Source organism: Capra hircus, chromosome 5, assembly GCF_001704415.2.
Source record: "Capra hircus breed San Clemente chromosome 5, ASM170441v1, whole genome shotgun sequence".
NCBI classification, from domain to species: domain Eukaryota; kingdom Metazoa; phylum Chordata; class Mammalia; order Artiodactyla; family Bovidae; genus Capra; species Capra hircus.
The window spans coordinates 39,452,956-39,469,282 of record NC_030812.1 but is presented as its reverse complement, the minus strand read 5'-3'; the positions used below and the strand labels follow the sequence as shown (position 1 = coordinate 39,469,282).

General features: G+C 35.9%; 1 protein-coding gene across 4 annotated transcripts in view; it reads left to right on the top strand.

Moving 5' to 3' along the window:
- The window catches only part of CNTN1 (contactin 1), a 406,368-nt gene that overhangs the window by 219,721 nt on the left and 170,320 nt on the right, over window positions 1-16,327 (top strand). For all 4 annotated transcript variants that reach the window (XM_005680162.3, XM_005680161.3, XM_005680163.3 and 1 more), the window contains exons 2-3: window positions 7,747-7,884; window positions 9,118-9,150. In XM_005680162.3, coding sequence (XP_005680219.1) covers window positions 7,824-7,884; window positions 9,118-9,150 — 94 coding nt within the window. In that variant the 5' untranslated portion in view covers window positions 7,747-7,823. The remainder of the gene's footprint in view (window positions 1-7,746; window positions 7,885-9,117; window positions 9,151-16,327) is intronic.

Genomic DNA, 16,327 nt, shown 5'->3' with positions numbered 1-16,327 from the left:
GAGGTTGAATGGAATCCCCCATGTATATGTTTGAGTCTTAAATCTTTTTTGACAAAGCAACCCTTCCCTTGTTCATTGTTCATCCAAAATCAATAATTTGGGAATTGCAAATAATCAAGAAATCTTATCACCTCATTAGCTTATTACTGTATTTTCTGTTATCATCTCAGTTTTGTAATTTCAAACAGAATAATTAAGTACTATTGGCATCATGTCTGGAGAAGGCAATGGCACCCCACTCTAGTACTCTTGCCTGGAAAATCCCATGGACAGAGGAGCCTGGTAGGCTGCGGTCCATGGGGTCGCGAAGAGTCGGACAGGACTGAGCGACTTCCCTTTCGCTTTTCACTTTCATGCATTGGAGAAGAAAATGGCAACCTACTCCAGTGTTCTTGCCTGGAGAATCCCAGGGACGGGAGAGCCTGGTGGGCTGCCGTCTATGGGGTCACACAAAGTCGGACACGACTGAAGCGACTTAGCAGTAGGCATCATGTCAGTTTCATTGGGGAGGCAATTTCAACTCAACAAGGACTTTCTCTACTTTCTTGTATTTCAAGCGATATCTGGCTACACACACACATACTCCTGAAATGGGGGACAAAATTCTGTAGGATTTTATTTATCATATAAAAGTGAAAGTTTCTTGAAATTACCCCAACAAAAAGCATATCGATTAGGACATGACAGAATGACTAATACTTTCACACTTCTTTCATATCAATTAGTCCTACATGACATAATGTGCTGACAAAAACTTACATGTTATAAATATCATGAATAGAATTGCATTATTTTTAAATCCTTCTGCAGGCATTACATCATTTTGAAATAAACAAGTAATTAATTTATTCATAAATTCAATCAGTTGTTTTGTAAAATGCAGGGTATGCTGTCAACACTCAGTAAATACCCATATCTTCAAAAAGCCTTCAGATTTATTTTCCCTCAGCAGCCTCCAAGTCATTAATTTCATAGTCCAATAATTTTATGTTTATTAAAACGCTTGAAACATATTATTTTGCTCCTCTTTTTATCTATACTTCACACACAATCCAGTATCAGGTTATTTCAGCAGCTAATGTAGTTGCAATCTGAAAACTATCACATCCTACCTGTTAGTTGAACAGTGTCTGACTCTATTCTGGAAGAGAAGGATACTGTTTATAATCATTTTCAAAAAATGCATTTTTCTTGGGTGTGTACTTTATTACTTGGCTTAGAACAGTATGTTCTTCAGAAATTTTTACTAAATATTCTTAATCATAGCTGTAAGCTGCTAAAACACTATTAATAACTTTGCAGAAAAACTATTAAACTTAGACAATAATAATTTGATAATAGAGTTTTAAGCTGAGACAATAATAATTTGATAATAGAGTTTAAAGAAGTGTGAGGCTGAAGAAGACCTCCTAAAGTATGTAATTATGTAGCTAGAGAAAGTTATGTCTATGTTTAAGTTGTTTTTAATAATCTGAAAATTATACTGGAACAGTATAATATTGATGTGAAAGTGCTTAGTATATAATGTATATAGTATCCCCTTTCTGAGGGATAAGACTTTTAAAATATATAATTTCCCTTTTCTAAAACATTCACATATTTTAAATTCAAAACTAATTTGAGTCTTCCCTGGTGGCCCAGTGGTTAAGACTCTGCGCTTCCACTGCAGTGGGTGTGGATTCCACCCCTGGTCAGGGAACTATGGTATCCCACATGCCACACAGCCAAAAAACAAACAGAACAACAAAAAATACTGACTTTATTTCTGGAGATTTTTAGTTAATTTCACTTCAGTGTTTTGACTTCTATTATGTACACATCACAGGACTGAGTAACTGAACAACAGCGTAACTATGTCAAAAGGCTTTTACTTACACACACAGATGTGTGCCTATATGCATGCATAACTTGTGTGTGTGTACCCAGTCATGTATGACTCTTTGTGACTCCATGGACTGTAGCCCCCCAGGGTTCTCTGTCCATGGAGTTTTCCAGGCAAGAACACTGGAGTGGGTTGCCGTTTCCTTCTCCAGGGGATCTTTCTGACCCAGGGATTGACCCCATGTCTCTTGAGTCTCCAGCATTGGTAGATGGATTGTTTACCACTGTGCCACCTGGGGATCCCCATGCATAATCTAGTCCTCACGATAATCTTCTGAAGAATGAACTTGAATTTCCGTTCTACAGACTGGGTAACTGACACCTCAGGAAGGTTAAGTGATGGGTGCAGCAGAGACAGATTTTCAGATTGAGTCTGAGGACAAAATAGTCCCTGATTTTAAAATGTAGAGTAAGAGATATTGATGTCTTTTTACCTAGGATAATCTGAACTCAGCACAAACAAGTTTCCTCTATTTTCTGGAAACTGAAATTCATGGCAAATGTTCCTTAGAACCAGAGCAGAGTGATGAGTATCATATATAAAATTTTAGGTTAAATATTTTTAACATGACCTTTTATGAGCTTTGTTGAGGATCAATCAGAATAGATTCCTGAAATCCTGCCAAATCTTTTTTTTTTCTAAAAGAGATGCCACCATTTGCTAATACATATTCATGTATTATCCATATTTCTAAATTTTGTTCTCTTTCAAGGTAAATGCTTGTATAAGCATCAATTCAATGAAATATTAGATTTTGGTATTGTTGAAGCAAACTCTGATTATATCCCAATACTAAATACTTTGTGAATAATTGTTAGTGGCTAAATGTTTGCTAATGTATAGTTGAAGATTTTTTAAATAATTTATATGAACTATCTCATGACAGAACAAAACAAGACAAGAACTAGATGATGTCTGTCTAGCAGAAAAGTGCATGCATACATATGGACCAGATTTATCAAAAGAGAGCCATAGCATCATCTAGAGTAAAGAGGCAGAGGGGAGGGGGAAGAAAAGCATGGGAAGACAGAAGAGAGCATGAAGGAAGGAGATAGAGACTGTCACCCTGTGTTGCCTTATTATATTTTTGTTGTTGTAGTTGTTTAAATACGTAAATAAGTGCCTTAGTAAAGGATGTTGAATTGTTTGGAGACCACTATAGCACCAATACATGTTAGGGAAACAGCAGTCACTAGACACCCATAGAGCTGTGGTTAAGCTGTGAGATGAGCCATCTGCAGTACCTGGTGAAAAGGCCTAGGGGAGAGTAGGAGAAACCAGGAGCTGTTTTCTAGCACAGCATGGCATGTGGACAGGAATGCATCCCCAGGATCTGCTCATTCTGTTCTTTTGGATATTGGGAAGAAAAGGTCTGCTTCTTTTATTGGCACATCTTTGAGCTGTTTTCTTCTTATGCCACTTCACTTGCTACAGCACTTTCAGGAATATGGCGGCTGGGAGCTGGCTGGATTACTGAGTGGTAGGTCCTTAAAGGAGAATTAAGAAGAGCTGTTTCTTCTGCACCAGCAAGTGTGGGCTCAGCCTTGCCCCTCTCTCCTCTGCTGCACGTTTGAGAGGATGAGATCAGGAGTCACAAGTGATGGGATAACTGGTGACACAACAGAACAAATCAGTAGCAGAAAGTGATGTGAGAGATGCTTTTATTCTGAAACAGAAAGAAATCCATTAAATAAAATAAAATACATGGTGCCAGAATAATCACTCACTGTCCTATTGAAATAGACAATATTGGAGTGAAGGAAAAGATAGTTTGCCTCGGGATAATGGAAAATGTCTCCTTCTGATGAGGATGAAAATATTGAAATTGGAAGACAGTCTTTCAAAAACACTCAATAAAATACATATTAAAAATGCTTCAAAATATTCCTGCTTAGACTATCCTCTTCTCGGGTGTATATATAAGCAGCAATAATCCATAACTGAGACCAGAGCCCCAGTAAGAAATACTGTTTATTACCTATTGTAAGTATTTTATGCTTATCTGAAGGAACTAAAGTTAAATTTTAATTTGTTTGTGGCAAGTGTTTTGAAATACAGTTATGGAATGGTCCATTCATTTCTTCAGTAAATATATATCAAACAACTTCTCAGTGCCAGGCATTAGAGACATAACAATAAACAAGTAACATGTCACTGTCTCTTGTAGCCTGATGGGCCCTAACGCCTAGCAGAATAATAGTTAATATTTATTTACTACTTTCACAGTAAGCATTTCACATGCATGACACTTGCAAGAGTTCTATGAAATGCACATTTTTTTTTCATATTTTGTACATGAGTCAGAACTTGAGTAATTTCCCAAAGTTGCAAGCTAAAGACTGGTTGAGCCAAGTTTCAGCCAAGATCTGGCTGACTTTCCTGGATTTCCTTTGACTATGCCTTACCTCAGGTTCCCATATACTGTGGGTGTTGTCTAAGAAGGCAATATAAAATAATATATCCTTGACCTAGAAAATTCGTCTGTATCTCATTTTTAGTTTCTTGAAATCGCTCACTCATAGTTACTCTTCCTTTAGACCTGCCCTCATTCTTTCGCAGATTCTCTATATAGTTAATAAGGTAAACAGACCAAGATCTCACTCACCTAATTTGTCAAAATTAATAATCTGAAGGATACTCTTCAGAGTAATTGTTCTTTAATTTTACCTGATTCTTTTTCTCTCTGGTCAGTACTACTTCCTCTATAGTCAATAAAAATAAAAAAAATTGCAGCAGCATCCCTTGCTCTTAAGATGAATATTATTAGTATGTAGAGTTATTATTTAGGATTATTTATTATCAATTTAAGTTTATTAATTTATAAATTTGAACTATTTAAAATCCAATGATCACTGACACATTAAACTGCACATGCTTTGTAATTTGCAAAATGTTTGCAAATATATTATCTAAGTTGATCTTTACAAAAAGAACTGTTTGATAGACACAACAGTTTTGGCATAGTTTATGTCTGCCTTTCTCCCCTCCTCCTCATTAAAGAACTCATCTTAATTAGTGTGTATAACTCAATGAAAAGAATTACAAACCAATGGGCCAAGAAAATGCTGAAATGTACATTTTTGGAGACAAACTTTAAGAGATATAAATAATGTGTAAAGGTTTCAAAATTTTTAATTTAGGTTTATTTTTGAATATTAATGATAATAAAATGAAAAGCTGAATTCTTCTATAGATCATTTAACTGATTCCCCTGCCTCTTGAAGGAATTTATCTTTATTCTTCACCTTTATTTACCTGTTTCTTTTCCTTTCTAATCAGTTCTGTTTAGTAAAAGAAATAAAGTAAAATTTAAATTAAAAAGTCTAGACTTAATACAATCTATACATTTGTGTAGTTCTCATCTTCTTACCAATGTCTGAGAGAAATAAACTGGTCATAAATCAATCTTGGCATTTAAAAATTATCTGTTGAATATTTTTCCTCTTGCAAAGATATTTAAAAATTTCCTGTTGCTCCACTGACCCATGTTTACTATGTTTGATCGAAAAATTCAACTCATTTTTTTCAAGAAATAAATGATTTTTCACTGAAAAATAACCTATACACTAAAAGGGAAAAATATTTTTCCTGGTCCATGTAGTAACACTAAATATTTTTACCAGTCTTGGAAAATGCTGGAATTCTAGCAAATTAAAGGCAATAAATATGGCCTTAAAGTCCATCACATTTAAAAAAATGAGTAGTACTCTACATGTCATTATTATGCAAGAAATCAGTACCATTTTATTTTGGCTGCTTTAGATAGCATTTAAATGTATCTATATATTGATAACAATAACATTAGGTATTTTCAGAATTGCTTTCATGCTTTAATTTATATTTTACATTCAATTCTATGTCGAGATTCTTATATCCTATTTCTTACCTATTCTTTGAAAATATGATTTCATGTGTTTTTCAAATTGAAGAGCCTATTGCATCTCAATTGAAGAAGTCAAGTCTCTTTCTAATGCCCTGCAATATTTGAAAATTTGTTATAGTGCCACCACCAGGTCCATCTGAGACATACTTTGCAGTGTTTTTAATAAAATGATTAACATGCTTTCAACTTTAATAATATGTAGATCCAAACAAGTCTCTCATTGCACTGACCTGTGTACACATAAGCATTCCTGTCGATCTGTGAACTTTTTAGGGGCAAGCAGACTGTGTCTTTCTTTTTGATTCTTTTATCTGCATGCTTGGTCGCAGATGGATCTACAAAGATGATGATGAGGCTTAAGTCAAAGAGCCCCTCACTAAAATGAGGCTATTTCAGTGCCTTGAAACCAATATAATCATGTGGTCTGAAGTTTTTACAAAATTTTTTAAAAGCAAGATATTTTACTTAGACTGATGCATAGTTTTGTAGCATAGTTTATTTATTTATTTGTTTATTTATTAGTATTTTTTAAATTTGGCTGTGTTGCATCTTAGTTGCTACATGTGGGATCTTCCATGCGTAGTGCAGGATCTTTCATTGCAGCTCATGGACTCTCTAGCTGTGGTGAGTGGACTCAGGAGTTATGGCACGTGGGCTTATTTGCTCCATGGCGTGTGTGATCTTAGTTCCCTGACCAGGGATTGAACCTGTGTCCCCTGAATTGCAAGGCGGATTCTTAGACTTCCCTGACCACCAGGGAAGTCTCTGTCGCTTAGTTTATATTAGTGATTTTGTCTTCTTATCTTTAGAGATGGCTCTCCAAATTTTAAAGATTTTGACACACAAAACCTAGCTTCTCTCTTATAAGGAACAATTATTTACATTTTGTTGAACGAATAAAGGAAAAAAGTGAAAGCAGGGAAAGGGAATAAACATGTTATTGATCAATATACGTTAACACTTAAAAATTTAGCTTTTCTGGCAAAAGTTTTCCCTAAACGACCAACAAGCAATGCTAACATATAACTCTTGTACAGTGTCTATGAATTTACAAAATTCTTATACAGATATGGTTGTAGTGATGATTTAGTTTCTAAGTTGTGTCCAACTCTTGAGACCCTGTGGACTGTAGCCTGCCAGACTCCTCTGTCCATGGGATTTTCCAGGCAAGAATCCTGGAGTAGGTTGCCACTTCCTTTGCTAGGGGATCTTCCCTACCTAGGGTTTGAATCTGGGTTTCCTGCATTACAGGGGGATTCTTTTACTGCTGAGCTACTAGGGAAATTCTTATACAAATATATATTATACTAAATCTTTCTACCAGCACTTCAGGTCAATCATGTGCATAGTGGCAGGAGTATGGATAATCCTGTCACACAAGCTAGTCTGTCAGGAGAGAGGTTTGACCTGAGACATCCTTGTCCCACCCAGAGCAGGGAATTAGCAGCAATTATTGACACAACAAATGAAAAACCCTTCACCAATATAATTCCTAACCGACCCACTTTACTAATAATTTCTAACTCCCCAAAAGAATGTGCCTTTAGTAAGTCTAAAACATCTCATGCCTCTCAGGTTGGGAGGCTGTAAACAATCACATGTGGCCGGACGAACCTATACAGGTGGGCTAAGATAACCTTCAGAGGAGTCCGTAAGCTGAAACACTCTTGTCACGCCCAGGAATTTTTATTGCCTTAGAGCTGCACGTTTACTTCTTCTCCGAGAGAAACGGCTATGGGGGAGAGCCCCCCGTAAAGTCAGAGGTGTAGGTGAGAGCATAAAACAGACTCTGGTTTTGGGGTTAGACGCTCGGGAACAGGGGCTTTCCTGAGGCTTGATCACGCCTTTGCGTATGCCAAGCCTTCTTCCTCATGACGTTTGCCATGGGCGGAGTTCCTCACGCTGGCCCCCGGCAATTTTCCATTCCCTTTCTTTCCTTTTCCTCATCTTTCCTCTTCCTTCTTCTCTTCTCTTTATGCAGGTGTTTAATATTATCCAACTGCCATAAAGTTAAAGCTTTCTTTTTGAAATTTGAACCTAAATTCCACTGAACACAAGATGAAAATGTGGTTGCTGTTCAGTCTCCTAGTAATAATATCTTTTAAAACTTGTCTATCAGGTAAGAAATATCCTGTCTATAACATGTAACTTCCACAATTTATGTCAATGTAATTAATATTCTTTTCACTATATTGAATCTGGTGTATAAAGTTCAGAATTAATATTTTCTTTTGCCATCTGGATCAGGCAAGTAAATGCATATATTTTAAGGCTGACACTTTTGTTCTTTTTTCTTTTTAGTTTCAATTAAAATTTCATAAGATAAGTTAATCAATCTTATATAGTGATGTGCTGGTAAATGTTTAAAATCTGAATATCTGGGAGGGAAAAAATATCCCTGCTGTAGCATTTGTCAATTCCTACAGAGTAAATTGTCCTACTGTGTCATTTTCAACTTGAAACCATTTAAGGTGGTGGGAGTAAAGTTATGCAACAACACACCATTATATAGTATGTTCACTATAGGGGGTAAAATCAACTTAACCTCATTAGTATACATAAAAGTAAAATATAGTAAAATAGTAGAAAATAAAGGGTATTAAGCTTTTGATACCTTTGTTTATTTTTATAAGTTAATATAATTTAATTTTTATTATTGGTTGGTCAATCTTTTGAAAAACAATTCAAAAATAATCTACAGTGTATTCAAGGACTTAAGAATAACAATGCAGTTTTAAGTATACTGTAGTTTTAGGAAAAAAACACTATATGTCTATTTTTCAAAGATAAGTGTGAAAGATTAAAAAATATTTTCTAAAGGAACATTGTATTTTTATCTGAAGCAGTGTGTTTTCTAACAATATTTTCTAATACCTCTGTTTCAGTTACCTTAATTCAGCACTTGGTGAGTTGCTATTAAGTTCAAGATATAGATGGATCTCATATTTTCATTTATGAACCTCCCTTGATTGCTTTAATAATGAACTTGATGGGCACACACATATAGAACTATTTGCATATATGCATACATATTATTTAAATATAATAAAGAAAAATTTGTGGTAAGGTTATTGCTGTCTACATTTATAAATAGAATAAAACAAAGATATTCTTATTAGTACTGAAAATTCATGCCAATTCTTTAAAATTTTGGCGCTGTAATTATAAAAGTGCAAAGATAAGAAATAAATATTTCCAAAGACATGGTCATACTTCAGCCTTAATGGTGAAGAGCTGATAATCTAATTTCATTAACTAATATCTCGATTATTTGAGTAACATTTGAAATCAAAACAAAGAGCAGCTTTGGGATTAATATTTTTCTGTTTTTGTCTTTTTTTTTTCTTTTTAGAGTTTACATGGCACAGAAGGTATGGTCATGGAGGTAAGTTGATGAAAGGGTAAATTTTTAAATATATTTCTTCAAATAAACCGTATTTCATCCCTACATTAAGCTATTAAGTTTTTAAACTTATAGCAAGTGGTTACAATTAGAGCACTTGGAAATTTTGTTAATGTTTTATCTGAGGTCTTCATGTAACTGATTTGATTACCAAAATAAATGAATAGATACACCACAAGCAAATATCGAAGTGGAGGATTGTAGCAGATAGAATATATTCAATGCAACCTCTATTTTCCCTTCATGTTTTTTAATAATCCTATAGTACTTAATTTTGCAGCTATATTTTTAATATTGTAAAATTCTAGCTTGTTTTGAAAGCCTTCAGCTTTCCTGCAAGAAGGAGAATTAACGTTAATAAGCTTGGAACCTTAAGATTCAGTTTAATTAGAAATCCAGATAGTGGAAAATTTATTGTTTATCCTTCACTAAATATAATTAGCGATCCCGATAGTTTAGATTATATTTTAACCACTGAATAGTTCTTGCTAGAAATATAGACTGGAAAAAATAGAGTCTAGAGTAAGATCAGTCTGGACTTACATAAAAACCTGGTATTCACTATGTGATCTTGGGCAAATTATTCAATTTCTATGAGACTTATGTTTCCTACATGTAAAAATCACAGGATTCTTGTGAACACTAAAAGTACAATGTGGTGATAACTTACAGCACTGCTGCTGCTGCTGCTGCTGCTGCTAAGTCGCTTCAGTCGTGTCCGACTCTGTGCGACCCCATAGACGGCAGCCCACCAGGCTCCCCCGTCCCTGGGATTCTCCAGGCAAGAGCACTGGAGTGGGTTGCCATTTCCTTTGCCAATGCATGAAAATGAAAAGTGAGAGTGAAGTCACTCAGTCGTGTCCGACTCTGTGCGACCCCATAGATGGCAGCCCACCAGGCTCCCCCGTCCCTGGGATTCTCCAGGCAAGAACACTGGAGTGGGTTGCCATTTCCTTCTCCAATGCATGAAAGTGAAAAGTGAAAGTAAAGTCACTCAGTCGTGTCCGACTCTTTGCAACCCCATGGACTGCAGCCCACCAGGCTCCAACGTCCATGGGATTTTCCAGGCAAGAGTACTGGAGTGGGGTGCCATTGCCTTCTCCAACTTACAGCACAGTGACCTACATAGTAAACAAATAAAGATGGTAATATTGGTAATCATTGAAAACCACAGCATAATGGTAAGAGAATGAGTAATTAAGAAGAATCACTGAGTAATCAGTGCTATTGCTTCCATGCCAAAGCAAGATTTTCATGCCAGAGTGAGTCAGAATCTCCATCGATAGGGGATTTATAGAAAGGACCGTCTCAGCAAGAAGCGTATCAAAGCTATTTCTGTGTCCTCCTTGTGAGTTAGCCTATATAGTGTGAGTATAGGCTATATAAAGATCAGTGACATATGCTCCTTGATTTCAAGAACCTTACATATAATAAGGAATAATAAAAGTCAGTGGATAACAAATTCATAAGAAAAATATGATAGGCTTTTTAAAATAATTGAGGAATTAATAAATATTTAATGATGGAGCTAGTAGGCAAGGGAAACTGGAAGCATTTCAATTATTAGAAATGGAAATAATTCTTAGAGGAAGTAGAACAAATAAACTACACAAGTGGGTAAATATGGACTGTGTTAGGTCACTAATTCAAAGAACACTTGTTCTGTAGGATGTTAGTAGGACTTCACTGTCAAATAAATTTGAGAAAGGCTAGTTCATTACACTTCAACAGTTTATTATTATGCGTGTTGTTTTTGTTCAGTCCCTCAGTCGTGTCTGATTCTTTGCAACCCCATGGACTGCAGCACACCAGTAATGGACATATTAGTTTCCTAGGACTGCTATAGCTATAATAAAGCCACCAACTGGGTGGCTTAGAACAACAGAAATTTATTGTCTCACATTCTGAGGCGAGATGTCCCAAAGAAAGGAGATATCAGAGTCAGGTTTCTGCTGAAACCTGTATGGGAAAGCTCTTCCCTTTCATCTTTCAGCTTTTGGTACCCCAAACACTGGGCTTCCATTGTGGCTCAGATGGTAAAGAATCTGCCCACAATGCATGAGACCCAGATCAAGAAGACCCCTTGGAGAAGGGAATGGAAACCCACTCCAGTATTCTTGTCTGGAGAACTCCATGGACAGAGAAGCCTGGCAGGCTACAGTCCATGGGGTCACAAACAGTCAGACACAACTGAGCGACTAACACACACACACACATCACAAACATTCCTTGGCTTATGGCAGCAAACACAGGCAGACATAAGGTAGGTGTGAACAGATGCCCAGATTGTTATGCAAAACACAGTGTCTAGAGCTTTGAGGTTGCACCATAGGTCAAGGAAGTGGTTGTCATTAATAAATGTGAAAGGTTCTTCTTAGGCAAATAAAATCATACAAGGAAAATTTAGTCAACTTAACCATTCTGATAGCCTGATCTTAATTTTCCTTCTTGGATTGGATTCCTGTACATTCTCAAGACCAACTTGTCATATTTTAGTTATGATACATTGCTGCACTGTTACCTATCACCCATGAGATTAAAGAACTCACGAACCAGAGTATTCAAAGCCTAAGCCCTAAATGTCCTTATTCTCTTATCAGTGAGAAATGTTTGAAAATGGAGATAATAATAATGCTTTGAGCCAATTTAAATATTGTCTCATTTAGAGAGTTTACTGTATTTTAAGAGGGCTTACAAAACTCCCCAGGCCATATCCACTGAATATTGTAAACGCTGTAAAAATTCAAATATTAGACTGCTAAAATTTTGTTCTCATTGCTTTCTTCCTGAAACTCTCATTAAAACATACTTATGTAAAATTATGTTTGAAAACTAACAGATTAAGTTGACATATTTCAGAATGAGAAATAGGATTTCTTTCATTGAATATAAAATGAATAAAAATAACTCTCAAGAACAAATTGTAATTATACTTTCAATTTCCAGAGATAAAATAGGATAGCAAGGTTACAGTGGATCATCTCTACATAGCAGGAGGTTAAGTATTTCATTTAAGATCGTATACTAACTGACTACATTAACTGTGAGACTGAGAATGCTACTGAAAAAAAGCAGCAGTTTTTGCCTTTCTGTTAATCTTCTTGATCAAATTTAAGAAATGAGCTTACTTCTGCAATAGATGGAGAAGGAAATGGCAACCCACTCCAGTGTTGCCTGGAGAATCCCAGGGACGGGGGAGCCTGTTGTGCTGCCGTCTATGGGGTCGCACAGAGTCGGACATGAGTGAAGCGACTTAGCAGCAGCGGCATATGGTAGACAATAAATTTGTACTGAGTAAATCAAAGAACTATTTGAAGTAATTTTTTCAACTAGCTTGAGAAGTTATCTATATAACTGTGTGCTCCTTTTTAGAAGACTATATCTGGCACAAAAAAAGAGCATATGTTTTAAAAACAACCTTATTTTGTTAACATATTTTCCATTTGTTTCTATACCCTTTAACCTCATAATACTTCCAAAGCATGATAATTTGTCATCTAATTATTTCTATTGCCCTAGAAATAAAGCAATGGATAACTTAATTTTTGTTAACAGAGATTGTAATGCTTGTATCAATGGATCCTTTGCTGAACCTTGTGTTATATTACCCCTGAAAGTTCTTTTTCCTTGATCTGAGTGCCCTAGCTCAACTAACAAAGCAATGAGCTTGGATAGTCTTCAAGCGGGTTCTGAAGCTTACATTCAGAAGTTAACACTGAGCATACCAAAGCAATTCGAAGCTGATGATGAATAATTTATCTTCCAAGAGCCCAAATATGTCCTCAAAATAAAATGTATATTGTAATTGGTAAACCACCTAATGAAATACATTATTTTATTCAGGCTTGAAAATATTAGAAAAGCAAGAAATATTTATAAAATTTATAAATATATTCTAACATTTTATAAATAACATTTGTAAAATAATACTAACTAGAAACACTAATGTGATATCAAGTGTGTCGTATTTTCCTTTTGTTCTTAAAATGGGCAAAAGGAAATATCTTCAATATAATATTTTGTCAAAATGGAAAAATTCAGTGTTTTATTGGAAACTAGTTCCATATTTTATCACTTAAATGATTCATTTTTCTCTTTCTGTAAAGGGCAAATGGAAATGGAGCACTTGGAAATATCTGCATATAATTTTGGGAAAGCACTTGAGAATAAAATAGCTTGGGGCACTGATAATATTCAGTTTGGCCTATAAACTTCAACCCAACTCACCCCCAAAGTGTTTTATCTTTACTTCAATCAGTAGAGGGATTGCCAATCAATAGATATAGTCTGATCATTATTAACATATGGCATTCCATTATTTTCAGTGGAAATTGCCATTGCTGATATCTTTTCCAGAAAAAAATATGCCTTATGATCATGATGAAGAAACTATAAACATATGTTCAGTTTTCTCAAAGCTGATGAATTTTTATCTCAAAGTCACATATCTTAAAATCAAAAGATAATGCTATCAAAAGAAACATTTAAAACCATGTATTTTATGAAGATATGCAAGTGTGCAACTAACCTCTACCTCCACACAGATGTATATTTATGTGCAGCTGTCTGTATTTCAAGGCACCATACAATACTTGAAATAATCGAAGCAATTAGGAATGAACAAAACTCAACTATTTCAAATGATGAAACTAGTTATTTTAAGAAAATTAATAAATTATTAATTAAATTGAGAATTCAGGAATGTTATAATCCCAATAAGGCTTCCCTGGTGGCTTAGATGGTGAAGAATTGACCTGCAATTCAGGAGATAATGACACTACCAGAGGACTCTTTAGAAGCAGGTGCTAGACAGGCCAGGATTAGCTATTTCTATATTGGAAATACAATACTGTTTAAGAATATTTAGTTAGTGCAACTGTGCACCTATTGAGATGAGTTCAAATTTTTTAAAATTGTATGTGATCACAATTATTAAGTGAAGTATATATTTAATTAGTGGAAAGTATTTCCAGTTTGCTAGTTATTCCAAAATTCTCCAATGTATGCTGAAACGGACCTAAGGAAAATCTCTAATCTTGAAGACCTAAAATTCTATTAACAGTATCTTTCACAGAACAGAACTTTTAAACTTGAATAAAGTCCAGCTTATCATTTTTTTTCTTTTATGGATCATGCTCTTGAAATTATGTCTCAAAATTCTCCACCATATGTTAAGGTCTGAATCAAGTTATTGACTGAATTAAGGACAGCCAAAACCTCTAGTTCATTAAACTGTAGCCTCACAAAAGACCATTTAAAATTCTTATGTTACCTCTAATGTAACAAGTTCACGGTTCACATATTGCTGGAAGAAACACGAGCTGGAATCAAGATTGCCGGGAGAAATATCAATAACCTCAGATATGCAGATGACACCACCCTTATGGCAGAAAGAGGAGCTAAACAGCCTCTTGATGAAAGTGAAAGAGGAGAGCAAAAAAGTTGGCTTAAAGCTCAACATTCAGAAAACGAAGATCATGGCATCTGGTCCCATCACTTCATGTGAAATAGATGGGGAAACAGTGGAAACAGTGTCAGATTTTATTTTGGGGGGCTCCAAAATCACTGCAGATGGTGACTGCAGCCATGAAATTAAAAGACACTTACTCCTTGGAAGAAAAGTTATGACCAACCTAGACAGCATATTCAAAAGCAGAGACATTGCTTTGCCGACTAAGGTCCATCTACTCAAGGCTATGGTTTTTCCTGTGGTCATGTATGGATGTGAGAGTTGGACTGTGAAGAAGGCTGAGTGCTGAAGAATTGATGCTTTTGAACTGTGGTGTTGGAGAAGGCTTTTGAGAGTCCCTTGGACAGCAGGGATATCCAACCAGTCCATTCTGAAGATCAGCCCTGGGATTTCTTTGGAAGGAATGATGCTAAAGCTGAAGCTCCATTACTTTGGCCACCTCATGTGAAGAGTTGACTCATTGGAAAAGACTCTGATGCTGGGAGGGATTGGGGGCAGGAGGAGAAGGGGACGACAGAGGATGAGATGGCTGGATAGCATCACTGACGCGATGGACGTGAGTCTGAGTGAGCTCCGGGAGATGGTGATGGACAGGGAGGCGTGGCGTGCTGCGATTCATGGGGTCGCAAAGAGTAGGACATGACTGAGCAACTGAACTGAACTGAATGTAACAAGTGGAAACTCAAGATCCATCCAGTATAGATAAGTGGACTTCTTTCTAAGTTTTGTAATTGCACCAAACATTCATTCCTCTTTAAATTTGATTATCTTTTCTGTTGATAATGATAGCAATACCATAATCATCAAGCTTGTGTATAAATACAATGTATCTAGAAGATATTCATGAGCTTAAACTCCCCTAAAATGTATTTATTTTAATATTCTGAATAATTAGTATGTTTAAATTTTTTTAAATTGCTCAGAATTGTCACATTATTCATTATTCTTCAAGGGTTAAAGACAGAATAGTATTCATCTTACCATCAAGAAGAGAATCAAAATATGTTAATAAAATTGAACTTCACTGCTCATCTTTTTAAGCATTTTTGTGTGAATTGGGAAGAAACAGCAGACGCTCCAAAGCATCAGAGTTACTAAATTTCTCCAGTTAGTAAAGCAGGGCAATTGACAGAGATTCAAAGAAGTGTTCATGAGACTGTTCAAGTGGGAGAAGAAATATCACATGACTTATGTCATAGATATGCGCTTAGTCACTCAGTCATGTCAAACTCTTTGCAACCCCATGGACTGTAGCCCACCAGGCTCCTCTATCCATGGAGACTCTCCAGGCAAGAATAGTGGGGTGGGTTGTCATGTCCTGCTCCAGGAGATCTTCCCAACCCAGGGATCAAATACAGGTCTCCCGCGTTGTGGCTGGATTCTTTACTATCTGAGTCACCAGAGAAGCCCAAGAACGCTGAGTGGGTAGCCTTCTGCAGGGAACTTACCAACCCAGGAACTGAACTGGGGTCTCCTGCATCGCAGGCAGATTCTTTACTAGCTGAGCTACCCAGGAAGCGCTTTTTATCATAGATAATTCCAAAGCTATTTCTTTCTGAAATCAAAAAATCTAGAACCTACATACAAATGAAGGTCTTGTTATTAAGGATTTGAGATTCATTACATGTTTCCCTGTCATGCTATTTCTTCCTAAAGGCCAGAAAACATTGGGCATCATCAGCTAATTAT